Source organism: Chaetomium tenue, assembly GCF_020726465.1.
Source record: "Chaetomium tenue strain MPI-SDFR-AT-0079 chromosome Unknown F5144scaffold_1, whole genome shotgun sequence".
Lineage (NCBI taxonomy): Eukaryota > Fungi > Ascomycota > Sordariomycetes > Sordariales > Chaetomiaceae > Chaetomium > Chaetomium tenue.
Genome location: NW_027117329.1, coordinates 5,251,371 through 5,278,940, shown reverse-complemented (window position 1 = coordinate 5,278,940; position 27,570 = coordinate 5,251,371). Strand labels below are relative to the sequence as shown.

Genomic DNA, 27,570 nt, shown 5'->3' with positions numbered 1-27,570 from the left:
GTGGGGCGTAGCCGTTGAAAACGAGGTGGGGCCGCTGTGGAATGACGTCGCCTAGCCTTTCAGAAATCTGGGGCCACTGCAGCCAGGGCCGAAAAAGAGGACATGCATTCGAATAGCGCTGCGGGTGTTCGATTGTTGCATGTGGTAGTCCAAAAGCAGCCTCATCCGATATTGTGGCTCCCGAACACCCGATAAACCACACCGCCGACAAGCCAATTGACCCCAATGGATGGATGCTAAGAGCAGAGGCTCGAATTGAACTGCGCCGTCGCAAATCAATCCGCCCATCAATTGACAACGGATCGCAATCCCCAACCAAGTCCCACGCCCCGGAAGGCTAGTTCAACCAAAAGCACCACTCACCCATCATGGCCTCTGCGAAAAGGGGTGCCTCAGTTTTGGTGAGTTGAAGCCCAGATGTTTCCCAGCCGCATTCTTGGTTAACCTGACCTTTTTATTCTAGGTGACCGACTCCCGAGAGCGACCTTCTGCCCGGGGAGGACCCCAACGAGCCACCCCCAACCCCGCCCGACCGAGCAGCCGTCTCGTATCCGTCGACAATGTGCTGCAATATTCGTCCGATATACCCTCGGGCCAGCCGAGGGTGCCCCCAGCGCAGCGCCCAACACGCGCCATGGCCGTGCGACGAATCAGCCAGGGCGGCTTGCCCACGCTTGCCTCCGCCCGCACCGGCCAGCAAATCGTTCCCTCGAGAACAACCAAAGTCAGCGAGAAACTCGTGCTGATCCCCGAGGCCCCCGAGGCTGGGGACGAGGAGGCGGGGAGCGACGACGACTTGGTGCGGCGCGCGTCGCTACTTCGTCGTGAGGACGAGAACCGCCCGCTCAAGGACGAGGAACTGGATGTACTTAGGAAACGAGGAGGCATTCGCGGGAAGAGCTATGCGGAGCGATTGCCCAAGTTACAACGCGGGGAGAAGGTGTCCCGGTTGACAGCCTACTGCACCGCCCAGTCGTACAAGATGAAGGCGACGGGCGACTTTTTGCGGAAGACACACGAGGCGAAAACAAAGCTGTACGACGATTGTCTCTACGCGGTATACCACCTCCCGCTTCTCCCGGGTACCGAAGGTTATCGGTTGAGGAGCCGCCCTGTCCTGAAGACACCAGGGACAGGAAAGACCGTCCTCGACCTCGAGATTGAGCGCAGCGAACGCAGGGACGAGCACGAAGGTTATTGGGACGAGTATGCCTACAGCGTACAGGGGGTTGATAACAGCCCGGGTGCAGCACCTCTCCTACAGCCAGTGGCGAGCGCCCCAGGCACTTTTGGCTCCGCCGACAACGACCACGATTCCGAGCATGTGACCATCTCCCCCATCAACCGGCTGGTCCCAGACGCAAAGAACTTTGGCGAGATGTTTGTCTACTCATACGGCGTCGTGGTATTTTGGAATTTCACCGAGCGCCAGGAGAAGGATATTCTCGCCGACCTCACCTTCGCCGAGAACGAGTCGGGCTTCACACTGGCTACGAGCACGCTCGACGAGGATGATTTTGAGACGGAGGAATTCCACTTCGAATACAGCGCCGACGTGAAGCGCCCCCGCGTCTTCAACGACATGATCACCCTCCTCCCCCGGTCAGACCACATGGTCAAGCTCACCATCAGCCACGCCATTGCGCAGAGCACCAAGCTCTGCTTCTTCGAGGAGCGCATGTCCGAGACGATGCTCGACGCCCAGCACGTCCCCAAACGCCTCGCCCTCACGGGGGAGCTCAACATGACGCGCACAGAAATCGTCAAGATCCTCGGCCGCCTCTTCAAGAGCCGCGTCGACATCAACCTCTGTAAGCACCCACCCATTACCATCCCCCTTTCCCCCCCCCTTTTCACCCCACCTCCCAACCACCACAACTAACACCCACCCCCCCCCTTTACCCAGCCTCCAACATCCTCGACGTCCCCAACTTCTTCTGGGACGCCGAGCCCACGCTCCACCCCCTCTACGTCGCCATCCGCGAGTACCTCGAGATCGACCCGCGCATCCGCGTGCTCAACGAGCGCTGCCGCGTCTTCCTCGACCTGGCCGACATCCTGGCCGACAGCGTCGCCGATTCCAAGATGAGCAACATCACGTGGATTATTATTATCCTGATTGTGGTGAGTATTATTGTCACGGTGACGGAGGTGGGGTTGCGGTTTGGGATGTTGTCGAGGGAGAAGGGGAAGGGGGTGGGGGAGGGGGTTGTTGGGAGTGGGGTTGGGGTTGGGGAAGGGGGTGGTGATGGTCGGGATCTGGATCTGAGGTGGTTGAGGGAGAAGAATGTGTCGGTAGAAGAACTGAGGGCGTGGGCGCGTGCGTTGAATGAGCGGGAGAGGGCGGCCGTTTGTGGGGCTGAGATCGTCGGTACGACGTTTGCGGGTTTATGAAAGGGGGGGGGGATGCGGTGCGGGGCGCGTTCTCTTGTATAGATAGCATGTGTAAATGAGTAACTTTAGAAATAGTGTTGGTAGTAGCTTTGGATGGACTTTAGGGGGCAGCACTCTCTCGGCTGGCAGCGCATAGCGGGGCGTTTACTTGGGTTTATTAGGTAGTAGCTAGTTAACTATAGCCAATTGGACGGAAAAAGGAATGAATTTAACTATCCGATGCCATGTTAGCAAAATGTGATGCTAGCAGATGATGCGGAGATCGGTTGAGGGGTACAGCCGGGAGCACCATACCACACGATCGAGTGGTCTGCCGTGGCGATGTTGGAGGACTAATTGCTGCTACTTTCAACAACCTTTGCAGCTTCACTCACGACTGTTATCCTCATAAGATCGTCCCGGACACGCACAGATAACAGCTAAACCGTTGCTTGATGCAGTCTAGTCTAACACATCTGGCTAAAACACAATAACCCAGTAAACGCCAACCCCATCCAAAGTCGACCCGACCCCACAGGGCGACGCCAGAATCTAAAATGAGTGACACTGTCCGTCTGGTCCGGTACAGTGGATGCTTTCCCAACCAGCTCCAAAACCAAACAACATATAATTATTAAAAGGTACAATGCCGTACAACCCCACCATCTAATTCCACGCCTTCCACGTCTTCGACAGCGGGCTCCCCACCTTGGGCGCAAACTGCAAGCTCTTGCGGCGGGCGGCCATCAGCCGCAGGTGCACGCTCTCGTCCTTTGGCCTGCCCAGGATGCCGTGGCCCGGCTCAACAAAGGTCGTGCGCTTGGGCGGGCAGGTGCGCATGAGCATCTCCTGACTTCCGTGAGCATCATCGTCGAGGCCGATTGTGTCATCATCGCTATCGACACTGCCCACGCTGGACGGGGTGGCCGGGCCGGGGCTGACGTTGGCCGCGAAGCGCGCGATGGCCTCGGGAGCCGGGGTCTTGGGCACCGGGGTGAGCGAGCCCCACTCCGTGTCTTCGTCCTCGTCGTCGGCGTTGCCATTGTCTTCGCCGTCGTTGCTGAGAGATTTCTCGGGGGACCGAACCCACAAGGCGCTGGCGCGGCGGTTGTTGTCCGGCGTGCGGTGTGTAGTCTGCGAGCCGCGGCTGTTGCGCGGTTTGCTGTTGAGGTTGGAAATCGCTCGTGGCTCCATGCTCTTGCGCCGGCGAGCACCGCCGCGCGGGACGAACGAAGTATCGATATAGTAGGGTGCTTCTTCAAGCCACTGGTTGTCGCGTTCACAACTGATAATGGTTGTTAGCATCTCCGCAAACGTTGGGCATATCACATAGCACTTACTCTAAGACCCAGGTCACACCCACACACTGCACCAACCCGCGACTCTCACGCACCTTCTCCATCGTGCGCTTGCCGCCATCCTTGAAAACCACATGGGTGATACCCACCCTGGAATCCGCGCCGGCATCTGACGAGCTGTTGGGGTTCCACGACCACGTTTTGACGCAACGAGCACCCATCTGTGTCAACAGATCCACAAAGACACTGCTGGCGTCGGCACCCTCGCTGGTGTGAACATCTACAAACACCACAGCCCCGCGGAGAAGCCCCGGGTTGAGGTCTCGCCGGGGCGTCCGCGCTGGAGTGCCCATCGTGGACCAGATGTCCGGCTTCTGAGGTGTCACAGGAGCAGCAGACTCGGGCTGCTCGTTCGTCTCATCCTCAAATGGCACAATGTCGCCCCCCTTGTTTGCAGAGTACGAAAAGGCGGCGGAATTCCTAGTTATCCGCTCGGACCGTCTCGTAGGGGGGAGACCACTGTGGCGGCGGTTCGCGGGCTTGGAACGAGGCGTGGAGTCATCTGCGGGTTTAAGGGGCACCTTGGCGACGGTGTGGACTTCGCGGCAAATCACGCGCTGGGGAGTAACGGGCGGGATTGCCGGCGCATACACGGAATTGCCCACGGGAGGCGCGGGTTCCATGGGGATGGCGTTCTCGTCGCCATACTCCTGACTGTGTTCCGAGACCGAATCGTCCTGGTCATGGATGCTGTGGCTGGTTTGTTCCTTTTCCAACAGCGACATCTCATTTGCCTCCGCCGCGAGTTCCATGTCCTCTTCGGTGAACGAAAGGTCTTCCAACATCACCTCGTCGTTGTCCCCCACTTCGGTGGCTGCGTCCTCCTCAATCTCTGCGGCTTCCGGTCGAATGTGCATTTCATCTTCGAAAAATGTGTTCTGGGCTAGGACTGTGGGGGTAGAGCCCGCTGTACGCGCAGGGGAGCCGACGTGTCGTTGGCTATCGACTGCCGCGAAGACGATCGGTGAGGCGGTATGTACGCCGGTCTTCAGAGGGCTCGGGCCGGCCGCCCACCCACTAAGCTGCTGTGCGAGAGGGGTAAATCCAAGCGTATCTTCGGCTTGCGTTTTCTTGGCCGTGCTCCGCCTTGCCGACTGCATTGACTTGAACTGCCTGCCCGAAGGGGGGCACGGGGTGGCCGGCAAAGCGTTGAAGAGAGAAGTGGGCTTGCCGTGCTTCATGGGGGACTCCTCTTCAGAATCTGAGTCGTAAGGACGAAGGTCCTTTTCTCGAAGCTCAAACATGGGGTTGGCGACCTTGGGGGAGGCCGGAGGAGTGGTAGTGGCAGATTCCACTGCCAGAACCTCAACCGGTGGGTCATCCAGAACCATAGGCTCTTCCGAGATTTCGAACTCATTTTCTTCCTCAACGTCGTCCTCAACGGCGTCCTCAACGGCATCCTCAACATCGCCCTCAACAGCAGGTTCCTGTACATTGAGTTGTGGCACCACTTCAGGCGTTGGCGGCACCGATGGTGTCAAGGCTGGGTCCGCATGCCGCGGTAGGACAGCCGACAGCCGGCCCGGAAAGCTGAGCCTTGTGGGCGAATCAGGCATAGCTTCATCATCATCAACGTCGTCTGCAGCGTCGTGTGCTTCCTCAGAGTTGTCAAGCGCCTCACGGGGCAACGGGCTGGCGAGGAGAGTAGGTTTGGGGGCGGGGGTCTGATCCATACGCCCCTCCTCTTCGATGAAGCGAGGCATGGCCTTGATAGGGGAAACTGGTGGTCGTTTCGCCGGCGAGGAGAGGAAGGATAGTTTAACCGGAGACGTACTCGGCCCACAAGCGATGTCGGACCCAAGGGGGTTCAAGTTGAGCGGCTGCCTCTTCGCAGGGGACTGAAGGAGCCCTGTCTTTGTCGGGACCTGTGGTGTCTTTCCATCGACCTGGGGCACCGCTGATGGGAAGAGAAGACCCTCGACACGCTTCGCTGGCGATTGAATGCTGCCCTTCCAAGGAGACGCCGGCATGCGTTTGGCGGGGGTGGCTAGCATATGATTGACCTCTGTTTCGGGCCGGTTGATCTCAATTGCATTTTCGTCATTCTCTCCCAGAAGGGCCGGGGACTTTGCCGGCTTGTTGTTGCCAGTGGACAGCTTGATCGGGAGCTTTTTGAAGCGCCGAACCGGGATCTTCTCGTCCATGCCGAGTTCATCATCAGATTCAACGCGGTTCACCGTCAACTGGTTGACCTTCTTAGGGCTCAGCGGCATCGGCTTCTCCGTCTTATCGCTTGGTTCGGTGGAGCCGGCGGTTCCTCGGGTGTTGCGGGCGGCTCGGGTAGTTGTACCAGCAGCTCCTCTACGAACCGGCTTTCCGCGCAGCCCAGTGGTGGGCGCAGGCGCCGAGGCTTTAGTTGAAGCCTTCCGTGTTGCAGTCGTGGCCGGCGCCATATTTTCCTTCTCAGGTTCCTCAAACTTGACTGTCTTCTTCATTGCTGACTTTACTGGCGCCTTAGCGGTTGTTGTCATTGTTGTGCCTGCCGGCCGGCCACGGGTAGTCTTCTTGATGGGTTCAGTGACGGCAGCCTTGGTGTCCTCTGTGGCCTTCTTGGTACGGGTTGCCTTGACAACCTTTGCGGGCTCCTCGACAGGGGCTTCTGTGACCTTCTTGGGTCTCCCACGCGTCCTCACGGTTGTTGCAGGTGCTGGTTCCTGTGCCGACTCTGGTGCGGGATCCTCGACGACAACCTTCTTTGGTCGGCCACGGCCCCGGGCAGGTTTTGCGTCTGTAACGGTCATCTTCCTGGCTGGCTGCATCTCGTGGTTGTCTTCGTCGTCGTCAGACGGGCTCTTCCTCTTGAGGGTCGTCGTTCTCGTGGTGCCAGTGGTGATGGTGGATGCGCTGCGGGCCGTCTTGGCCTTGGCGGCAGCCGTCACGACACGGGTAGGCTTTGCGGCGGGCTCAGTTGTCTTTGCCGCAGCCCGGGCGCGCGTCATCCTTTTTGGCGGTGACTGTGCATCCATCGTAGCGGTTTATGCTAGGAGTTGTCGCCGTGATGCTAAATAGAAGTGGGAACTAATTAAGAGAAAAGGAAGGTGCTACCACCAATTGATCATAAAAATATTACAGCAAGCGGTGATAAATCAGTAACTTGCAGGTGCTGTTTTTGGCTGCAACCGCGGCGACTCGATGCGGTGAAAGACTTGACTGTGGGGATGGCAACTGCGTCCTGTTGATTGATGAGCGTGTCGTTGCCCGGGACGACGCAGGGGGAGCTGCTAGCTTTTGGTACTTGGCGAACTAAGGTGTGGAGTTGAAAGGTTCCATCCTCAGACAAATCGGCAGTTCCAGAACAGGAAGGGTTAGGGTGTGGAATCCAAATTGGGAGCGAAGGTGGGAAGAATGGAGTTATTCAGGTGCAGGTGCAGGAATCAGAACAAACCCAACCCATTAACTTTATGATTTACTGGCGTGCCCGGTCCTTTGCTAATTTTACATCTATCTGCGTTGACCAATGCCTTTGTTCAAGGTGTTTGGTGAACTCCGATTCTTTATTCACCTTTTTGAGATTCGTATTTGCAAAACTTAGCACCTGGCGAACCTTAAATGACAACTGACAACTGACGACCTCTATCTACCTACCCTTGTAGCTTTGCGAGTTCAACACACATTAGTCAAGGTCAAACAAAGCGGCGAAAAGTTGAAAGACCACCCGCTACCAAATGACCCATCAACACATTTTCCATGTCGATAGACCTTAACTGGGAAACGGTCACGGGCGGCCCCGATGGGCAGGAGCTGGCAGACCAGATCCGGGACTTTATTCACACCAAGTTCCAGTCAGTGCCTTTGCCGCGCTTCATCAAATCCGTCACGGTGCACGATTTCCAGTTTGGCGTCATCCCACCCGAGCTCGAACTCAAGGATATCACCGACCCATTACCGGACTTCTACGAAGACCATGTCGATTCCGATGAGGCTTCTGACGACTCGGAAGGAGAGGAAGATGCCGTAGACAACAATCTTGCACCGCCAGTTCAGGGCGAACGCCATCAGCGAACAGACGATTCAGAGGCCTTGGGTGGTGATGTTCGGAATCTCGGTCATCTTCCCCCGCACCTCATGTTCGGCGGTCCTGGGGGTCCCGGGGGACCTGGGATGGGAAGTTTACGGAACGGTGACATGGGCAGCCCGTTCATGCGCGTGTCGACACCTGGGATTCCCGGTGGGACTTCTAGCTTGCACTACTTCCATTCACATCTTGCCGGTGGGCTTTCGGGAACGCAAACCCCTCTCGCGGCAGTAGCCGGAGCCCAGCATCTCAGCACCGCCAACTGGCTCGAAGGCCACGGACATAGCTCCTCCGTACCGAACCTCACCCATTTTGGCACTCTTGGAGGAGCTGGTACTAGCCCTCGCCGACAACCCGAACGAAACCACAGCCGCAACCCATCTCAGGGCTCCATTTCCGTGGCAGACTTGAGCCCCAACAACAGCCTCGCACCACCCTCGTCATCTACCCTAGGCGTCCCCTCCCTCAAGGAGAAACACAGCGTCTCCACCCTCGCCCCAACCTCAGCCGGCGCCTCCCGGCCCCCAACCCGTGACAAGACCACCCCGGCTCCCCCCGCCCTCAGCGGCAGCAACGAACAGCAGCAACAGCAGACACAAGACAACGACGACGACCACCCGCGGCTGCGCGAGCAGCGCATCGACGACATGCAGGCCGTGTTTCGCATCCGCTACGCGGGTGACGTCAAGCTGCTGCTGACGGCCGACATCCTGCTGGACTACCCGATGCCGAGCTTTGTCGGCATCCCCGTGCGCCTGAGCATCACGGGCCTGACCTTTGACGGCGTCGGCGTGCTGGCCAAGATCAGGAAGCGCGTGCATTTCTGTTTTCTGAGCCCCGAGGACGCGGCCGCTGCGGTTGGTGCTGATGAGGAGGAGGGGCTGTCTTCTCCTGGCGAGGGGCCGAGTCAGGCACAGGGTCAGGGACAGGCCCAGGGGTCGGGACAGCAGAAGCAGCAGAAGAAACAGCCTGGGTGGGTTGGGTCGGGGAATACTAAGCTTGGGGGGCTGTTGCAGGAGATTAGGGTGGAGAGTGAGATTGGGCAAAGGGAGAGTGGGAGACAGAGTCTGAAGAATGTGGGCAAGGTGGAGAGGTTTGTGTTGGAGCAGGTGAGGAGGATATTCGAGGAGGAATTTGTATACCCGAGTTTTTGGACGTTCCTGGTGTAATTAAATCATCACGGGTATCATCTGGAACCATGTGTTTATGAAAGCGTACTCTTGAACCCCTGATATGCCGAGTTGATGTCTAGCTCCAACTCCCGCGCCTGGTCCTCGCCCAACTCCTCTGTCGCCTTCATCTGGTTCAGCGTGATGAGCCACTGCACGATCTTGCCCCTGTTCTCAAAATCTCGGTCCGTCACCTTGTTCACTGACTGGATGACGTCCGTCAGGAGGGGATGTAGTTGATCCTTCGCCAGCAACCCCAGCCGCAGCGCATCTAAGAATGTGATAAAATCTTGCGTCGCTTCCAAAATCAGCGTGCCGCTGGTGTTCCCTGCCGCGGCTGGCGTAGGGGCGGCGCCAGAGCTGGCCGTCACGGCAGTCGATGGCATGCCCACCCGTATCCTCTCGGTTGCGCGGGGGACTTCGAGCTGTATGATCAACCCAGTCAGCTTCCCTGCGCAAGTCAAGCTGTCGGTCCAGCACCAAGACATACATCCCACTCGGCCTTGAACTCCTCCAACCCCACGAATGCCTTTGCTACCGTCTCGTCGGCGACCAGGGACTTGTACTGCTTTAGCGACCGTTCGCAGATCTCGGTGTAATCGGCTTCGGGGATGGCATCTTTCAGGAACGCCTTCTCGAGCTCATCGATTGTGACTATGATGCTGAAGATCTCGGCGAGGGAGTCCTGTAAGTCACGCTCGGCGCGTGTGTCGGCAAGCTTGACCTCCTATGGCACCGTTCGGTCAGCGAGCGGGAAGGAGCTGGGTGTGAGACACTGCGGCGCGAACCTCGTCGAGGTTTATGGTTGCTGACAGCGTCGAGTCGGGGACATAGCTGTGCGGTGTTGGCGCGTAAGGCTGCCGTGGTATCATAGTGATGGTCGGGTACAGTAGGATCGGCTAGTCGTCTCGTCAAACACAATGCTAGACACGGAGCACTGAAGGCACCAGGAGAAGCTGTTATCGTTATCGGGGCTGATGGTTGAGGATGGCTAAAGACACAGTGGGGGCGGGTTTGGAGGTGGAGGGTGCCCCACCGATCGGTGCAGAAACTATTCCACCCAAGGTTTAGCGTACAAGTGTTCTGTCGATAAGACCCCGCGATAAGGATCCCAGTTCGCGAGTCTTGAAAAAAAGTTTAGGACCTCAGATGAACTCCCCTGTCAACAACCCCCAATTGCCTGACCTAATCGCACACTGCGTCCCGAGCGCACCTGTCGCCCACAATGGCGACCTCAAAGAAGAACCTGAAAGCGACCAAGAAGTTCGAGAAGAACCATCTTAAGGGTGTCCTTGAGAAAAGGAAAACGGTCGCCAAGATCAAGCAGCGACAGCAAGTCAAGGATAAGAAGAAGGCCAAGCGATCGCAGGATGACGAATTCTTCAAAGGGCCCGGCGCCGATGGCGAGAAGAAGGTTGTCAGCAAGAAGCCGGGCGCAAAAACGAATGAGATGAGCGTCGACGATTTCTTCAAAGGCGGCTTCGAAATCCTCGATACCAAATCCAAGGAGAAGACCAACTCTTCCCCGAAGCTGGGGAAGCGCAAGCGGGGCGAGGCCAACGCTCAAGAAGATGGGACAGAAGAGAGCGGTAGTGAACCCGAGATCTCGGACAATGACGAGCCCCTGGGCAGCGACAGCGAGCCCGACGCCGACGACATCAGCGACGCAGAAGACCTTGGCATGTCCAAGAGCGCCATGGACGCGCTCGCAGAAAACGACCCGGACTTTTACAAGTTCCTGAAGGAGAACGACCCGGAGGCGTTAGATTTCGACGAGAACGCAGATCTTGCCGAGGTCGACGAGCTCAGTGGCAGCGAAGACGAAGATGAACAACCAAAGAAGAAGCAGAAGAAAGACAAGAAGGCTGCCAAGGAGGAGGAAGGAGACGACAGGGAGCTCACACAAGCTATGGTTGCTAAGTGGAAGGCTTCAATGGATGCGACACGCTCCCTCAGGACCGCCCGCCAGGTTGTGATCGCCTTCCGCTGCGCAGCACATCTGAACGAGACCGACGAGGAGAACCCACAACGGTATAGCATCACGAGCCCAGAGGCATTCCATGATATTGTTGTTGTTGCGCTCAAAGGGATCCCCGACGTCCTCCAACACCATGTCCCAGTCAAGGAATCGGCTGCTGGCAAGGTGTATGTCCAAACTGAGGGAAAGAAATTCAAGACACTCTCGATACTCATCAAGAGTTTTGCCGCCTCCATTATTCGGCTGCTTGGCACATTATCAGATGAGGCGACTCTCAAACTCACATTATCGGCGCTGCAACCGCTACTGCCATATCTCCTTTCCTTCAGGAAAGTTCTTAAGATGCTCATAAAAACCGTCGTTGCCTTCTGGTCCCAGTCTGCCAGCTCCGACACCACTAGGATAACAGCCTTCCTAGTGATCCGCCGGCTCGTGGTAATCGGTGACAAGGCCGTCAGAGAAGTCGTCCTAAAGGCCGCCTACCAAGGCCTGGTCCAGGGCAGCCGTCTCACAAATGCCAACACCATCCAGGGCATCAACCTCATGAAGAACTCGGCTGCCGAGCTCTGGGGCCTCGACCAAAGCTTGGGTTACACGACAGCCTTCGCTTCGATCCGCCAGCTCGCCATCCACCTCCGGAACAGTATCGTCAACAACAAGAACGACTCGTACCGCTCCGTCTACAACTGGCAATACGTGCACTCGCTCGACTTCTGGTCGTGCGTCCTCTCGGAGCACTGCAGCCCCCTCAAGGAAGCCGAGGCTGGCAAAGAAAGCCAGCTCAAGCTCCTCATCTACCCGCTCGTCCAAGTCACCCTCGGCGCGATGCGCCTCATCCCCACCGCACTCTACTTCCCGCTCCGCTTCCAGCTGATCCGCTCACTCCTCCGCCTCTCGCGCGCGACCGACACCTACATCCCGCTCGCGTCGGCGCTGCTCGAGGTGCTCAGCTCAGCCGAGATGAAGAAGCCGCCCAAGTCATCGACTCTCCGACCACTCGACTTCGCCGTCGCCTACAAGGCGCCCAAGTCGTACCTGCGCACGCGCGTCTACCAGGACGGCGTCGGCGACCAGGTGGTCGAGCTGCTGGCTGAGTTCTTCGTGCTCTGGGCGCGCAGCGTCGCGTTTCCCGAGTTCGCCCTCCCCGTCGTCATCAGCCTCAAGCGCTGGCTCAAGGAGAGCCGCAAGCCCGGCCGCGGCAACAAGAACGGCAAGATGGCCTCCGCCCTCGTCCTGCTCGTGCAGAAGCTCGAGGCCAATGCGAAGTTTGTTGAGGAGAAGCGCGCCAAGGTCGAGTTCGCCCCCAAGGACCGTGCCCAGGTCGAGGCTTTCCTCAAGGATTTGGAGTGGGAGCGCACGCCGCTTGGCGCGTTTGTGGTTTCACAAAGGAAGCTGAGGGCGGAGCGCCAGCGGATGGTGGAGGAGGCGCGCAAGGAGGAGGATAAGAAGCGGAAGGAGGAGGAGAAGGAGGCGTTGGATGGTCGTGATGAGGGGGAGAGTGGGGAAGGTGTGGATGAGGATGAGGATATGGAAGGGAGTGGCGAGGAAGAGGGAGAGGGTGAAAGTGAAGAGGAGGAGGAGGAAGAAGAGGAAGAAGACGAAGATGAGGACGAGGAGGAGGAAGAGGATGAGTAGAGATAGATATCTTCCATATCACCTGTCAGGGGCTACGAGGGCGCTGGTTGCGCACATGTTCAGTGTATTATTCCAATACGACTTTTGTTTGGGGGGGGCATGCTGTCCATAAACCCTGCATAACTTGTTCACAACACTACTTGCTCCCACTCATTTTCCCTACTCCCGGCATGTGCCTCACCTCCAACTCGAATGCTCCTCAAGCGGCGTCGGGTCGCAATACTCCAAGCCACCATCATCATTATCTACCATATTGATCCCCATCCCGCCTTCCTCATCACTATCATCGTCGTCATCATCATCATTAACACGGTCCACCGCGTTCTGGCTGTATGAGGACGTGAGCGCGGGCCTCGGGTGGACTGGCATCTGTGAGGGCGGCGCGGCCGGCGCTGAAGCCGTGGACGTTGCGCGGGTGGGCGCCGCGTAAGGTGGCAGGTTGGCGGTTGTGTGTTGGGGGGTTGGGGGGTTGGTGTTTGTTGTTTGGTTGGAGGGGACTGGCTTGGGTGGGCTGGGACTCCGTTGCGGGATGGGAGCTTGCGGTGGGCGCGGTGGCATGGCGGGTTTCGCTGCGTTGCCTTGGCTTGGCCCGGGGGTGTCTGATATATCGAGGCCCAGTAGATCCTGGGTGACTGCCACGGCGGATGGTTTTGCCCGGGTTACTGTCGCCCGTTGTTTGCTACGCTGGGCTGTGGGTGGTTGGGGCGCTGGTGTGGGGTTGTGCACTGGCGGACGTGCGGGCTGGCTTATGCTGGGGGGAGGAGCTGTGAGGTCTGGACCGTCGAGGTCGATTAGGTTCGCGTTTTCCTTGTCTAGGTCGCTCAGCCTGATTATGTCCTCGTCTTCCTCGATCGGCCCGTCAGCGCCCCGAACGACGGGGATACCACATTTGGCGAGAATCTTGGAGATGATCTTGGCATATCGCATGTGCCCCTGAACTTCCTCCGTAAGGTTCAGGTTCTCGACCCCTTCGATGTCTTTGATCTCCTGCAGACCGGCGACGCCGAGCTGCATGGAGGTTGCGCGGTAGAGGAAGGCGAGGAGGTAGTCATTCTCGGAGTAGACGTTGAAAAGTTTGCCTGATACCACGGTGCGGATCATCTGCCAGTGCTGTCGGTTAGACGGGACTGGGGCGCCGATAAAGACGACCGAGTCGACCAGGCCGAAAGCCCGCCGCGCAGCGAGCGTGCGGAGACATGAGTAGATAACACGGGCGCCGAGCGAGTAGCCGATAAGCGTGACCGGACGCTCGCCTTGTACTTTGTTGATGAGAGCGTCAGCAAGGATTTCACCTGCTTTCTCTGACCTGTTCTTGGCGAGACTGAAGGGATTGTCGACGCTGGAGGCCGCTGATAGAAGGTAGGCTGGCCAAAGGGCAGACCACAGGGTTGCCAAGACGGTTCTCTTGAGGATCTCGACCCTAACCGTGTTCCAGGCGTAGGAAGAGACCAATTCCTGCAATGTCTTGCCGAGCCCCAAAAGGCTGTCCATTTCGTACTGCAGAGCAAACGCCTCGGAGTCATCACCGAGGGCGCGCCATGGCTTGGTAACGTCGTCTTTAGTGCCTAGCCAGCCGTTGATGCCGATGGTGACTCGGAGACGCCTGTCCTTCTTACTGCTGCCCCTTGTCCCCCACTCGTCTTTCAGGGGGATGAAGCGGAAGTCCTTGACTTCTCTGGCATATTGGTCGACCATTTCTCCCTGGCCAAATATTAGCTCATTCTTAGCAACAGCGCGTGACCCAACTTACCGTCATCCTCGCCCCGAATGCACCAAACAGCGTCCCCACAAGCGCACCGTTCATCCAGAAGATACCCAGGAAAGACGCAACGCCCCCGAGGCCTACCGACCCCATGATGCCGCCAATCGCACCCGCAACAACGGGAGCAGCGAGACCACCAGTGACCCCGATGAGAGCAGCCCCTGCCACCGAGGCCAACCCAACCTTCCAGTACCGGCTTGCCTGATTCTGCTGCCTCCGCTTCTCGGCCTCGGCCTCTGCAGACATAGTCTGCTGCTGCCTTTCCGCCTCAGCCGACCTCTCCACCAGCGATATCGCAATCTCGACCTCCTCAGCGTTCAACACCGCCAACGGCAGCTCCAGCGCTGAAGCGAGATAGACGGCCATGGCTCTCGAGTCGGCCGAGTAGTGACCCGTCAGCAGCAGCACCAGCAGCACGCAGCTGAGAATCTCCTTGCGGTCTTCCTCGGAAAGCGTCACCAGCCGCGTGGGGATGGGGTGCCAGTGCGACTGCAGACGCGCCACGGCCGCGGCAGGATCCTCCTCTTCCGCGTCATCCTTCGCCTGCACCGTTTCCCCCACCCCGCCATCCCCGCCCTCCTCTGGCCACGCATCCCACGAGTCGAGCAGGTCCGTCCCACGGCCGGCAGACCCACTGCCACCCCCTTGCTGCTGCTGCTGCTGCTGCTGCTTCTGGCGCTGCAGCTGAGCGATACGCTCGGTGCGCTTGCGGCGCTCCTCGACAATAGCGGCGTCGTCAGGGGCGGAGAGAACCTCCTTGAGCCGAGCCAGCACGTCCTTGCGCCAGCCATCAAAATGCTCGATGGCGGCGGCGCGCAGGCGCACGAGGGCCGGGTTGGGCGGGGTCTTGTCGGCGGCTCCGGCCCCCGCGGGGATGATGATGCTGTTCTCGGCCGAGGGGTCGATCAGCAGCGGCGCGGCACCGGCACCCGAGTTTCCCGCCCCCGCAAGCTCGTGGAATTCGAGCTGCGAGCGCATGAAGGCCGTGATTTCGATCAGGAGCGTGTATAGCGCCTTGCGCCGGGCCAGGTTCAGGACGGTGAGAACCTGGCGCGGTTCGGTGGCGAGGGGCGCCATGGTGGTGGTTGAGGGTGCGTCACTGTCCTGGCCTCGTGTGTATTGAGATGGAAGAAGGCGTCAGCTCTCATTTGGTGAGGCGTAGTCGAATGTATTCGACCCCTCATCAGAGCCTCACTCGTCTCATCACACTGCAGGAGGATCCGTTTCTCAGTTGGGACAGGGGTGTAGTTATCGGGGACCAACAGAAATTGTTAACCTATTTGGGAGCAGAGAAAGGTACTATTGAAAAAAAATGTTGCAATTGCATGTTTGTGCGACTTGTCATTTATTCCGGCAGCCCCGAGCGTTGGATGAAGTCACATTGGGAATGCAGGCGACGATGGAGAACGGTCTAGGCTGCTGCCTGCCGACCCATTCGGCTGGTTTAACTGGCCATACTGAAAGCCGTTGTGCGGCGGAAAACCTCAAAAGATGTATGGGTTCGGAGAAAAAGGAAAGGAAGTAAAAATTCATCAATGCCACCACGTTGGCTGGAAATAACGGAAACATTGGTTACGTATCTAGTGTATCTATATTCGTACCTGGACGTGCTGGAGTTAATTGTGCATACAGATTACATAAAAACAAACTTAAAAAGCAGCGGGAGAAAGGCCTGGAAGAAGAAAAATGACCTGCCATCGCGTGCATCTCCACATCACGCGCCAACCAACCCCTTTTCGATAGAGTCTGGCGCCTGGTTGGGCAGAGACACAGAAACTGGGAAGTCAGGCCCTGAAATGGCAAGATCTGTTTGGCCAGCTCACCTCGGTAAAATGTTCCCAAATCGGGAAGCAGTTTCAAGGACCATGATTGATTGATCCATCGCCGCGGATCCGGCAGGCAGGCCAGTCTCCATACCTGGGCAAGTCTCCATAGGCAAGTCTCGCGCTGCCCAGGCTCGAGTCAGGGAAGGTGCAGTTGGCCGTGGTGGCTTAGAGGGAAAGCCCCCCTTGCGATTCTTTCCGAGCCAGCCGACCGGTCCGTTACGCGGCCGTCAATGCCATCTTTCATGTGTGTACGAGTATGTACGTGCATACATAATTCGTACAAATTTCCCATATCCTCAAAGTTTATTTTTCCTCGGTTCTGCGTTATCAACAGCCTAGACTGGTTAGGGGACCCGGGAATAGACTAACGCTAATGTCGACCCTGCAGGATCCGGGAACCAGCAGCCAGCAGCCCACAGCAGCCCACCCCCAGCACCACACCAGCACCACCAACCCAGCACCAACCCGGCACCAACCCAGCACGCGGCACCACCTCTTGGCATTCAAAACCCCCGGTGTCCCGCCCCGGTGCTTGGCTCTGTGGCTCTGCTCGGCTTCTTCCTTCTGCACTCGATTCCCTGAACTGAGCTTTCCCTGAGCTCAGGACGAAGCATTTTTGTTCCTTTCCTCTGCATCCTATCAAATAACTAAATCCATCTTTTGTCGCCCCGCACCCGCGCCTCCGCTCACGAGGCGGATGCCTGCGACCGTCATGCTCCAGGGCCATCGCTGAAGCCCTTCGACATGTCCGACAATGTCAATGTGTGAGTTTAAGTTTTGGGTTTGGGGGTGGTTTTTGAGTTTGGAGTTTCGAGTTTACGGCCCTCTCGGGCTCAGGCAGCAGCTTGGCGATGGTTCCCGTTTCCCGTTTCGAGGCCTCGCCCCTTGGCTGAGCCAAGCTTTGCGCCAAGCCCGGGGTTCAATTGTTCAGTTTCCTAGTCCATCCACGACGAACCCGACAAACTGACGTTCCATTGACAGCCCTGGATGAAATACGCAATGTCATGTACGTCTATTTCTTCCATATTTAACCCTTCCCATGCCATCCCTACATGCCCGCCCCTAGCGACGGACTCAGGTTGTCGCGGCCCGGTCTGCCGATGTACACCGGAAACACAACCGCGTCGTCGTCGTCATGAGCCAACCCGGTTTTGTGTCTCCCTAGACACTACATACCTACATCTTACCCTAGCCTTGTGTCACCCTCATCCTCAATGCCTACAAATCTGCAAATGCAAAGCACAGCATGCGCCTTAGGGTGCACTGCACTTGCCTCGTCAACGATGGCTTGCGTTCTCCTGCATTGACACCTTCGTGCCGCAGCCCGACTAATGAGATGAGATGATAGTCTTTTATTTAGTAACCCGTCATGGAAGGGGGCCAGTACGGTCTCGAGTACCGTCATCAGGAATATCACCGCGTTGTCGGTATGTTGTGTTGCCTGCCTTGACACGGTGTATCGATCAGACAACCCCCCCTAACTCAGTAACAGAGCCAGATGGCGTACTCGGCCCGTTTCGCTGGAAACACCACAACCCTCTCCACCAGGCTCGCCCCGGTTGCCAACGGTATTGTCGCGGGCCTATTATTTGTCCCTGACCTCTCCTTTGGCGACTCCTGTATCTTAGAGACGGCATCCCATGTCCCTCTGTCCGTTGTTAGGCAGGCCAATTTGCCACCCATGAACTACCACCTGATCGCCATCGCCCCCTGGGTGAACGGCCGGTGCGCAGAGGCCTACTTGGATGCTGCGCGGTCAGCTCCCGTACGGGCCTTCCTCTTCTACAAACCCGGGACGGGGTCCGGTGCGCCGCCGTCGACCGACTCGACCGAATGGCACATTGACGGCGGGCACAGTTGGATGACACGAACCAACTGGCCCGTCTACGCCGTTTCCGGCATGGTTGGCGAAGTCATGATGCAGCACCTGAGCCTCTACTCGGGGAACGTGACCGAAGTTCCGTTTGGCCGCAACATCAGTGAGCGCTACTTGGCTGACCCTGAAGATTACCTGCGGATCTGGACCGAACTCGACCTAAGCACGCCACCATCAGGTCTCGAGACCTGGGCCTACGTCCTCATCATCATCGGTGTGCTTCTCACCGTCATCACCTCGACATCAATTCTCATGCACGCCGTCCAGGCTTGGCGGCGCGTTGGCCTTCGGCGCCGCGTCGTTGCGGGAGAGGTCAATCTCGAAGCCATGGGGATCAAGCACCTCACAGTACCACAAAGTCACATCAAAAAGTTTCCTTTATTTACCTACCATTACGAGCCAGATGCCGCCAGCCCGCCCTCGTCCCCACGACCGGCCAGAATCACACGGGCTAGGAGGAGATCAGGCGGTACGGACCTAGCAGAGGGTATCGCGGCAAGCCGAGCTGCACAGTCCGCCACAGTCTCCGATTTTGGCATGAGCAGTCCATTTACGGCATCCACCACCGCGACGGATTACCAGCCTAATTGTGAAATCTGCCTCGAACGCTACGAAAATCGGGTGACAGTTATCCGCGAACTCCCATGCGGCCACATCTTCCATCCCGAGTGCATCGATCAGTTCCTTCACGAGATCAGCTCCCTCTGCCCCATCTGCAAAGCGAGCATGCTTCCCGAGGGATACTGCCCGAAAGTCACCAACGACATGGTGCGCCGGGAGCGTGCCATCTCACGGCTACGCGGGCACGTCGAGGTACAGGACGACAGCGAAGAAACTGTTCCGGCGAAACGCCAAGGGCGGTGGGCGACCACCAAAAGCAGTTTGTTTGGCGGCCGGGGGGCCGGTATGTCGTCAACCTCGACCGAACTCAAGGAAACCAAACCCAAACCCAAGAAGAAGCCGCCACAGCCTATCCGGCTGCAATTGCGGCCGCCAAACAGCCAAGCAGCTGCTGATGCAGATGCTGGCGCCGATGTGAACGCTAATACCCAAACCGCCACCACCGAGCTAGCAAGAGAACGAATGCGGGAGCTGGCTGGTTATGAACCGGACTACGGGGGGACCGGTATAACAAGGTGTAAGTCCCGCCGTGATGTTTGTATGCTCCTAGAGGTACCTATGGAACTAACAATTGTACAGGGCAACGAATACGCACGAGGATATTCCCGGGTTTCTCATGAAGGGGCAACCCCGGTTCCGATCAAGTTCTTTTTTGGATGTAGTTAAAGCGGATAGAATGCAGGATACCCTCTTGGATTTTTCTTGGATTTTCAGGTTGCATGCATACCATACATACCACGTGCGGTGACGGACATGTGGGATGGGAAATTTACGCCGGGGCTGGCTGGGTTGGGTTTGTATATATACCAACTTTGGGTAGTGTAAACTGAAAGTTGGGATGCCACCAGACATGTCATTACCCCCGCCTATTTTCGCTGTCTCTATCATCACCCACCAACTCATGAAAGCCAACCGTTCTACCCACTCATAGCCCGTTCGCATTATACGGGGAAGCACACACACCCTCTGTTGCTTCGAAAGTATAAAATCAAAACCCTGCTCAAAAAGATACTGGAGAGCTAGACACAGGTATCTGCCCCGAACGCCTAAAACACCACCCATTGCCCATGGGATACCTATACATCAGACGATACGATAATACCCTCCTTACCCGCGAGAGAGAACGCCCCAAAACCCGCCAAAACACCAAAACGTAAACCATCCGGACGCACTGGCTAAGTGGAACAGGCTGCGAGAAATCGCCCACGAAAGAAAAGACGAGTCCAAAAAAGAAAAAAGAAAAAAGAAAGAAATCCAAACCCCGCAACCACCACCACCACTACTCCTCCTCCACCTCCTCATCCCACGCCTCCCTCTCCCTCGTCATCAACTCCCCCATCTCCCCGGGCTTAAAAATCGTACTATCCGGATCCCGCACCCGCGGCACCCTCGCCAGCCCCTCATCATCAAACACCGTGCCAATATTATCAATCCACCGCCTCCTCCGCTCCATAACCGTCCTCGTCAGATCCCCAATGCCCGGCCGCGCCATACCCGCCCCACCCGCACCAGTGGAAGCCGCAGCGGCAGCCGCCGCCGCGGCCGCCGACTGGCCCGGGCGGGCCTTCTTAGGCTTCTTGCCCATGGTGCGGGTGCGCTTGAGGTAGGCGGCCTGGACCTGCGAGTCGAGGTCCTCGAGGATGGTCTGGTACTCCTGGAAGGCCATGCGCTCCTTGACGAGGTCGGTCAGGCGCGCCTTGCGCGCCCCGTTGACGAGCACCTGCTCGCGCAGCCGGGCTTGTAAGAGGCGCATGCGCGCGGCGACTTCGTCGTCGTAGTGCCCGTCGTACTCGGCGGTTGCGGCGGGGTCGGTGGTGGTGGAGAGGCTGCTGCTGCCGTTGTGGTTGTTGGTGCCGTTGTTGGCGCTGTTGCTGCTGCCGCCCGGTCCGGAGGAGTTGGTGCCGTTGGGGTTGTTGGAGGAACTGCCGCCGTTGGTGTTGGGGGCGTCCTGGGAGAGGAGGGGGAGGAAGCCGATGTGGCGGAGCTCCTGCTTAATGCGCTCGTCGACTTGGGTGTAGTCTAGTTTGGGGTGGGTGGCCTTTTTCCAGGGTTCGCTGTTGGACTCTGGCATGTAGGTTGCGGCGGGGAGGGCTTGGGGTTGGGGGGGTAGGTCGGCGTTTGTTTGAGAGGGCGTGCCGTTGACGCCATTAGCACCGCCGTTAGATTGGCTGGTGGGGGGGTTATCGCCGAAGCTGAAGTCAAAGGTCGTGACTCCGTTAGTGCCATCGCCATCGCCGCCAACGCCGTTAAGACCACTCGGCTTGTCTTCGGCTGGTGGTGCGCGATGCTCGGGGCGCATGGCTTGGAGGAGCCGTGACAGGAGGGGCCCGACGGAGAGCTTGTCCGTCTCGGCCACTTCGTCATCCATGCTCTCGATATTTCCGCGCGCCTGGTTGGGCGGCAGTTTGCCCGGTGGTGATGAGTCGATGGCCATTCCACCATCCTCCTCAGCCCAAATCTCCATGTAGTGTCTCTTGCCTCGTTTCGGCATGACGAATGGTATCATGCGATCGCCTCGCTCCCTGAGAAATGCAAGATCTTCCTCAGTGAAGGGTCGGAAGTATGGCTCGATGTAGGTGCTAAAGGTACTGAAGTTGATCTGGTTGCTGGGCTTAGCGCTACTGAAGTCCTTGTCTGGGGGATCGCCGGCGATGAGGTCTGCCAGGTCGCTCTTGGGGTATCCTGCGACCGAGTATATTTCTTTTATTTCGTCCTCCGTCATGCCCGGTTGTACGGGTAGGATCTCGTAGACGGTCGGGTCGGGGAACGTTGAAGGATCGTCGCCAAATGTATTGGCTTGCGGTCGCGCGGGGGGTGGCGGACGACCATCGTCAGAACTAGAGTCGTCGTCGTTCGCTTCGGTCTTGGCTTTGTCGTCGACGTCCATGTTGCTCGGCGTCCGGGGCGCAACGGGCGAAAGTGAGGAACTAGCCGAATCCTTGCCACGAGATAATTTTCTAGCTTTCCCTGTCGAATCGCGGAGAGGCGACGATCGTTCTGGTTGCAAAGGTCAGTCAGCGAGGTCGCGGGTTGGTTTGCAAATCCGGATTCGAGAAGAAGTGGGTAATGCAAAGCGCAAGTTCTAACCGCATTCACACGGTTTGCGCAATAATCACACGGTCCGAAAGAACAGGACAGAAAAAAAACAAAACTTGGGATGGATGGTGGTGACTAACCCGTGTTTCCGGCATGGGGTGCGAGCGAGTCTGCGCCTTTGCGCTTCTTCTTATTTGATTTTCTTTCGCGTTCCCCGTCGTCGGCGGCACGCTGTCTCCGCTCTTCCTCTCTGCCCCGCTCCATGGTGAGCTCGTCCACCCTCTGTTTACGGGTCTGAGCGAGCAGCCTCATTCCGCGGTCGCAATGGCTTCCTCTTTTCTCTATCACATCGCCCAGTCGCTGCAGGCGCGTGAGGATGCCGTCGAGGCTTTTGGAATCGGGGATCGGCGTGCTAGAGGCGGGTGGATCCACCATGTCCTCGAAGGTTAGATTGCGGAAGATATCAAAACGCAGCTCGATGGTTTCGGTCTCGATAGTTTCGAATGGAGGAAGACTGGCAGATGGGGGCGCGGGGCCGGGGGTGGTGTTGCGGCTCCGCTGCTGCTGCTGTTGCTGCTGTTGGCGAATTGCGCTGGCACCCCCCTTCTTCCCTGTCCCCTTCTGGCTCGATGATGGAGCCATCCTCAATTCCTGGGTCGTACTAAGTTACCTTCTTCTCGCGCGTCGGACTGCTGGGAACAAAGGTCTCCGATTCTTTGCACGCGGCAACAACGGTGGCGTCTGGCGCGTCCTGTTCCTCTCAGCGAGCTGTCGCGAGGCTCGGTCGTTGCTGGAGGCTCACAAGGCATGCACGTCACATCCAATGATGACGGGAGCTTGGCCGCAAAGACGCACCCACCCCTGTTGGTCTCGGCGCTCCTGGGCTGTTGTGAAACCGAGCGGGGCTCAAGCCGCGGGCGGATCACCCCAAAGACCAGCTCAACCAGCAAGAATGTGGTGATGACTCAGCAGAGAGAGTCTGGGGGCAGAGGAACCGTGCATCTGACAAGGTGCTGAGGCTGAGGTTGTCATGGTTGAATTGCCGCAAGCTGTATCAACCACTCCTTCCTCGGCACCTAAGTAAAGGAGCAACAGTTGCTATAATATGTGCATATCGCTGTTTGCCTCGCGGGGTTTCATTTGACCCCCATCCGTGCCGTCCAAGCAGCAAAAAAAGCATACTTTGGATGTGACGGTGATACAACTCGCGGATACCTACCCGAGGTACCTAGCGCGCTCAGCGAGGGGACGGACTCGAGAGTATGGAAATTTGCGGTTGGGAGACTGTAGTTAACTAGTTATTCACTTCATCATCCAAGCAACACAGCCCGAACACCATCATCGCAGCGCATCCAAGTTGTAAGTTGATCAACAGCCACATCCCTTCTCTACCCGCGGCAAAGTTTCCAACAGGGAAAGCGCGGTGTCGTCAAGAATAACTTTCGGAAGGCGCTTGGGCGACCAGGGGGAGGGGTACCCTATGGCGCTGCTGTTGCTTTCCCGTGGCTCCATGCATTTTCCCGATTGGTCTCAAAAAGTAACCCCACTCACAAAACTTTGGCCGATAACAGGCGAGCACCTGCCACCGCATGTAACCAGAAGGGTCCATACCAAACTGCTCGCATGGTGTGCATGGCAGGGTAACGGATGGCGTTGGGTCAATTGACATTCCCACGTCGGAAGTAGGAAGCTTGCCATGAGATCGTGTTTCACAGCAGGGCCCATCCGCAACGGTAATGTGCTGTGGCCGTTGATCGGGGGTTCAGGGCCAAGTTGCGATATTGGCAATGTCTGCGCTGTACACAGTCGCCTATACCGTGCTGCAGGATGCCTTATGATAGGTAACCTAGCTTCTTAAGGACGGGACGGAGACCCAGACAGAGCGAAAGTCGGGTTTTCAGCTCAATTCTGAGCGTCACTAAACCACCTCGATATCCAAGGAATTCAGCATGAGATCGAAGGCAACACCTCCCCGCAAACTACCGATTGATACACACGCACGACAAACGACTCGAAACCAGTACTTTGGGTACTGTTCATCAGACAGCCTGTACGCACGGCTCGCTCATAACGTGCAACGCACAGCGCGCGGTGGATTTTGACATGTGGTCAAGCGATTGGTCGACGGCGGCACACCACACCCGAGCCCACTCTGCACATACCCCGGGACTAGGTGGGTCACGATTCACGGCTCGTGTGTGCTAGGCGGCTGCTGGTTCAACGTCTGTAGGGTTCTCGAGGGACCATGTTGCCGATCTGGCATCCTTGAGGAGCGAGGAGAAGTCGACTTGACTCGCCTCGAGGGGGGAGGGGGCGCGTGTGTGCCTGTGTGGGTGGGTGCTGCTCCTGGGACGGGAACACAGCTATTTATTTAGTCTGCCCTCTCTCCCATCTCTCTACGTCCCTTCTCTTCTCTTCTTTCCTCTTATCTGCGGCTGCTCATTCAACCCAAGACTCGTTTCAACACGTTACCTCTCTGCCAAGCATGAGAGAATACCATGGCTTCTCTTGGTGGTAACATTTCGCCCCCTGAGAGCATCATCAGCCCCCAAATCTTTGTTGCTGGCCTTGCCGGTGTGGTATTTTTTACCATCGGCTTCTACCAGCTGTCAAGCAAGCATCACCAGGATGGCAACCCTGACGAGCCTAGCGTCGTCAAGTCGATCCTGCTGTTCTGCTACAATTGCTTTTTGAAGCCGCACTCGCGTGCCGCCCAAGGCGGCCAGCAGGGTGCCCTAGAATCGTTTTACGCTGGCCAGGCCGGTGCTGTATGTCTCCCTTATAAAGGCTCATGCTTTTGGCTGGTCCCCTTCTCGTCACCAACGGGTCGGGGGGTCAACCAGCATGCGCGGGCGAGCAGCCGACAGTTCACCACCGAGTCCCAAACCGCTGACACCACCGGCAGTACGATGTGACTAGGAAGGCGCTCCTCAAGGGCCGCGAGGACATGCTGGCGCTCGCCGCAGCGCAGCTCCTCTTCAAGGCCGAGAAGCAGGACGGCGGCGCGCAGAAGAAGCGCATCTGGGTTGACGTGGGCTTCCCATCCACCCCAATTTCAAGTTAAGAAGCAAAAGTCCTAACGAACCCTCAGGTTGGCGGCGGCACGGGCTGGAACATTGAGGCCATGTCCGAGTTTGTCAACGTGCCCGAGTTCTTCTCCAGCGTCTACCTGGTTGACTTCTCGCCCTCGCTCTGCGAAGTCGCCCGCAAGCGCTTCGCCCGGCTCGGGTGGACCAACGTCAAGGTCGTCTGCGAGGACGCGAGGAAGTTCCGTCTCGAGGACTATGAGAATGGTCTCTCGGGCGGCCGGGCCAGCCCGACTCGCTCGTCTCCAAGCTACTTCGAACCCCGGCCTGACCACGGCGGCGCAGACCTGCTCACCATGTCGTACAGTCTCTCGATGATTGTGCGTAAATCACCACGGGGAGATAGGCTCATAGTGTCAGCTGCTAACACACCCACAGCCCGATTACTACTCTGTCATCGACTCGCTCATGTCACTTCTATCACCCCATGGCATCATGGGCGTTGTTGATTTCTACGTCCAGTCCAAGGTTGACGTAAGCTTCCGCAACCACACGGGCGGGATGGTAGGCCGCCATGTCAACTACCTCGGCCGCACTTTCTGGCGTGCGTGGTTCGACCTCGACCGGGTTTCCCTCGAGCCCGGCCGCCGGGATTACCTGGAATACCGCCTGGGAACCGTTCTCACAGCTAATTTGCGCAACAACACCCTGGGATCCATCCCTTACTACATCTGGTTGGGATGCCACAAGCGGCCCTTCTCCTCGTCAAGCTTACCTCACGAGATCGTCGAGCGCATCGACGCCCTCGCGACCGAGTCTCCTTACCTATTCCCGGCGAACAAGCCCAAGGGCACAGACGCTCTGACGCGCGCCGTCGAGCGGACGGCGCCCGAGCTTCGGTCCAAGGCGTTCGACGCCGCCGTGGGGAACCTGTCGGCCAACCTGCCGCTTCCGTCGTTCTTCTACCAGAACCACCACTGGCGGATCTACTACGACGACCAGCTCGAGAAACACACCCAGTTCAACGACGAGTACATCTACGCCTTCACGTGGGAGGACTCCAAGGTGGACGCGTCCCTGCTGAAGCTCGGCCCGGAGGATGTCGTGCTCGCCATCACCAGCGCCGGCGACAACATCCTCTCGTACGCCATGCAGAGCCCCGCGCGGATCCACGCCATCGACCTCAACCCGAGCCAGAACCACCTGCTCGAGCTCAAGGTGGCCTCGTTCACGGCGCTGCCCTACGAGGACTTCTGGAAGATCTTCGGCGAGGGCAAGCACGCCGAGTTCCGGTCGCTGCTGCTGTCCAAGCTGTCCCCCCACCTGTCCAGCCGCGCGTTCCAGTACTGGCTCGACAACGCCAGCATCTTCACCAAGCCCAACGGGCGCGGCCTGTACGACACGGGCGGCAGCAAGCACGCGATCCGCGTGTTCCGGTGGATCTCGCGCATCTTCGCGTGCCGCCAGGCCGTGCAGGAGCTGCTCGCGGCCAAGACGCTGGACGAGCAGCGGCGGATTTGGCAGTCCAAGATCCGGCCCGCGCTGCTCAGCCCGCTGGTCAGCAACATCGTCGTCAGCTCCGAGGCCTTCCTCTGGGCGGCGCTCGGGGTGCCCAAGAACCAGCTCGCCATGATCGAGGCCGACCACGCCACCAGCCGCGCCGTGACGGGGCCCTCGCCCACCGCCAAGAACACCCGCGCCCACGCCATCTGGCACTACATGGTCAACACCCTGGACCCGGTCATCGAGACCACCCACATCGCCACGGACAACCCGTACTACCACGTGTGCCTGACGGGCGACTTCTCCCCGCAATGCCACCCGGACTACCTCTCGCAATCCGCGCACGCGACGCTCAGCCAGCCCGGGGCTCTAGACGGCCTGCGGATCCACACGGACGAGATCGACGAGGTGATTGCGCGGATCAGCCCGGGCACGCTGACGGTAGCGATCGTGATGGACAGCATGGACTGGTTCGCGCCGGCGGCGCCCACGGCGGCGGCGCAGATCCGCAAGCTCAACCGCGCGCTCCGCATGGGCGGCCGCGTGCTCCTGCGCAGCTCCGCCCGCGAGCCCTGGTACATCCGCGAGTTCGAGGCCCACGGCTTTGTCGGCAAGCAGGTCGGGGATCGGGAGCCGGGTCGCTGCATTGATCGGGTTAATATGTATGCGAGCTGTTGGTTGTGCGAGAAGGTTGAGAATCTGCCGCCGCCGACGCCGGGGTTGGAGGTCGAGACGGGGCAGGCGCTGGGGGAGGATTTGTTGCGGCTGTGATCGGGAGTGGTGGGTACGGTACGGGGTTGGTCGTGGTTGAGTTGGGATGGAAAAACGAAGTTGTCGGGCTTGGGGAGGGTTGGTAGGTGACGAGTAACTATGACTGAATTGAGGACCGAATGCGATCGTGATTTCGAGTTTTTGATGCCCCCTCAAGTTTGGTGACACCAGTGACACATCTTGAGTGTACGCCACCGGTTTGAAGCTAGTGGTTCGTGGTGCGATTGGGAGAGGTACGAATACCTTAGTTAACCACTAAACAACGTGAAGCAATTGCGAACGGTGCCAACACCACCCCTCAGAATGCAAGGCAGTGGAGCGGTGACAGCGATGCAACCAATATCGGGTGGGCGTGGGGCAGATATCAACCTTTTGACGTTGTTTTCCTGGTGCAGATCCCAGCCCCCGGCCGTTGGAGATCCCGAATAGACGAGAGACTCAAACTGGCGGGTTTGAACCTCAAACGGGTGCACGAAGCACCACCGACTCTAATCGGACGGTGATCGTGCAGGTTGCGAGTTTGAAAAACGGCGAGGCTTGTTCAGGTGCAGGGATTTGAAAGCGTGTGGTTGGCGTGGCTGCTCCCTGGGCTGTGGCGAGGCAGCCCAAGCAAGCATATGT

General features: G+C 58.2%; 9 protein-coding genes across 9 annotated transcripts; 5 read left to right on the top strand and 4 right to left on the bottom strand.

Moving 5' to 3' along the window:
* Positions 1-93: 93 nt before the first annotated feature.
* Positions 94-2,614, top strand: F5144DRAFT_524580 (uncharacterized protein). The gene is made up of 3 exons (XM_066786789.1): positions 94-401; positions 464-1,811; positions 1,907-2,614. Exons 1-3 carry the CDS (start codon positions 369-371, stop codon positions 2,392-2,394), a joined length of 1,869 nt encoding a protein of 622 aa, XP_066649289.1. The 5' UTR covers positions 94-368; the 3' UTR covers positions 2,395-2,614.
* F5144DRAFT_503360 (uncharacterized protein) lies at positions 2,611-7,017 on the bottom strand. Its single transcript, XM_066786418.1, has 2 exons — positions 3,714-7,017; positions 2,611-3,658 (listed from the first exon to the last, which is right to left on the bottom strand). The coding sequence occupies exons 1-2, from the start codon at positions 6,695-6,697 to the stop codon at positions 3,040-3,042; spliced, it is 3,603 nt and encodes a 1,200-aa protein (XP_066649288.1). The 5' UTR covers positions 6,698-7,017; the 3' UTR covers positions 2,611-3,039.
* A 49-nt stretch (positions 7,018-7,066) lies between these two features.
* F5144DRAFT_558095 (mitochondrial distribution and morphology protein 12) lies at positions 7,067-8,946 on the top strand. Its single transcript, XM_066788059.1, has one exon. It carries the CDS (start codon positions 7,419-7,421, stop codon positions 8,913-8,915), a length of 1,497 nt encoding a protein of 498 aa, XP_066649287.1. The 5' UTR covers positions 7,067-7,418; the 3' UTR covers positions 8,916-8,946.
* Positions 8,947-9,951, bottom strand: F5144DRAFT_558092 (ESCRT-1 complex, Vps28 subunit). Its single transcript, XM_066788058.1, has 3 exons — positions 9,704-9,951; positions 9,406-9,642; positions 8,947-9,340 (listed from the first exon to the last, which is right to left on the bottom strand). The coding sequence occupies exons 1-3, from the start codon at positions 9,785-9,787 to the stop codon at positions 8,951-8,953; spliced, it is 711 nt and encodes a 236-aa protein (XP_066649286.1). The 5' UTR covers positions 9,788-9,951; the 3' UTR covers positions 8,947-8,950.
* Positions 9,952-9,988: 37 nt separating this feature from the next.
* On the top strand, positions 9,989-12,651 carry F5144DRAFT_70685 (Noc2p family-domain-containing protein). Its single transcript, XM_066793349.1, has one exon. The coding sequence runs from the start codon at positions 10,141-10,143 to the stop codon at positions 12,526-12,528; it is 2,388 nt and encodes a 795-aa protein (XP_066649285.1). The 5' UTR covers positions 9,989-10,140; the 3' UTR covers positions 12,529-12,651.
* Positions 12,617-15,596, bottom strand: F5144DRAFT_70699 (uncharacterized protein). Its single transcript, XM_066793350.1, has 3 exons — positions 14,279-15,596; positions 13,107-14,229; positions 12,617-13,025 (listed from the first exon to the last, which is right to left on the bottom strand). The coding sequence occupies exons 1-3, from the start codon at positions 15,365-15,367 to the stop codon at positions 12,706-12,708; spliced, it is 2,532 nt and encodes an 843-aa protein (XP_066649284.1). The 5' UTR covers positions 15,368-15,596; the 3' UTR covers positions 12,617-12,705.
* Positions 15,597-16,413: 817 nt separating this feature from the next.
* On the top strand, positions 16,414-19,403 carry F5144DRAFT_558076 (uncharacterized protein). Its single transcript, XM_066788057.1, has 5 exons — positions 16,414-16,880; positions 17,098-17,122; positions 17,465-17,543; positions 17,609-19,130; positions 19,193-19,403. Exons 1-5 carry the CDS (start codon positions 16,871-16,873, stop codon positions 19,231-19,233), a joined length of 1,677 nt encoding a protein of 558 aa, XP_066649283.1. The 5' UTR covers positions 16,414-16,870; the 3' UTR covers positions 19,234-19,403.
* On the bottom strand, positions 19,404-22,488 carry F5144DRAFT_617684 (histone acetyltransferases subunit 3-domain-containing protein). Its single transcript, XM_066791890.1, has 2 exons — positions 21,790-22,488; positions 19,404-21,610 (listed from the first exon to the last, which is right to left on the bottom strand). The coding sequence occupies exons 1-2, from the start codon at positions 22,289-22,291 to the stop codon at positions 19,893-19,895; spliced, it is 2,220 nt and encodes a 739-aa protein (XP_066649282.1). The 5' UTR covers positions 22,292-22,488; the 3' UTR covers positions 19,404-19,892.
* A 2,285-nt stretch (positions 22,489-24,773) lies between these two features.
* Positions 24,774-26,949, top strand: F5144DRAFT_480520 (uncharacterized protein; the record flags this gene model as incomplete). The annotated part of the gene is made up of 2 exons (XM_066785232.1): positions 24,774-25,055; positions 25,114-26,949. The coding sequence occupies 2 exons, from the start codon at positions 24,774-24,776 to the stop codon at positions 26,947-26,949; spliced, it is 2,118 nt and encodes a 705-aa protein (XP_066649281.1).
* Between the last annotated feature and the right edge of the window lie 621 nt (positions 26,950-27,570).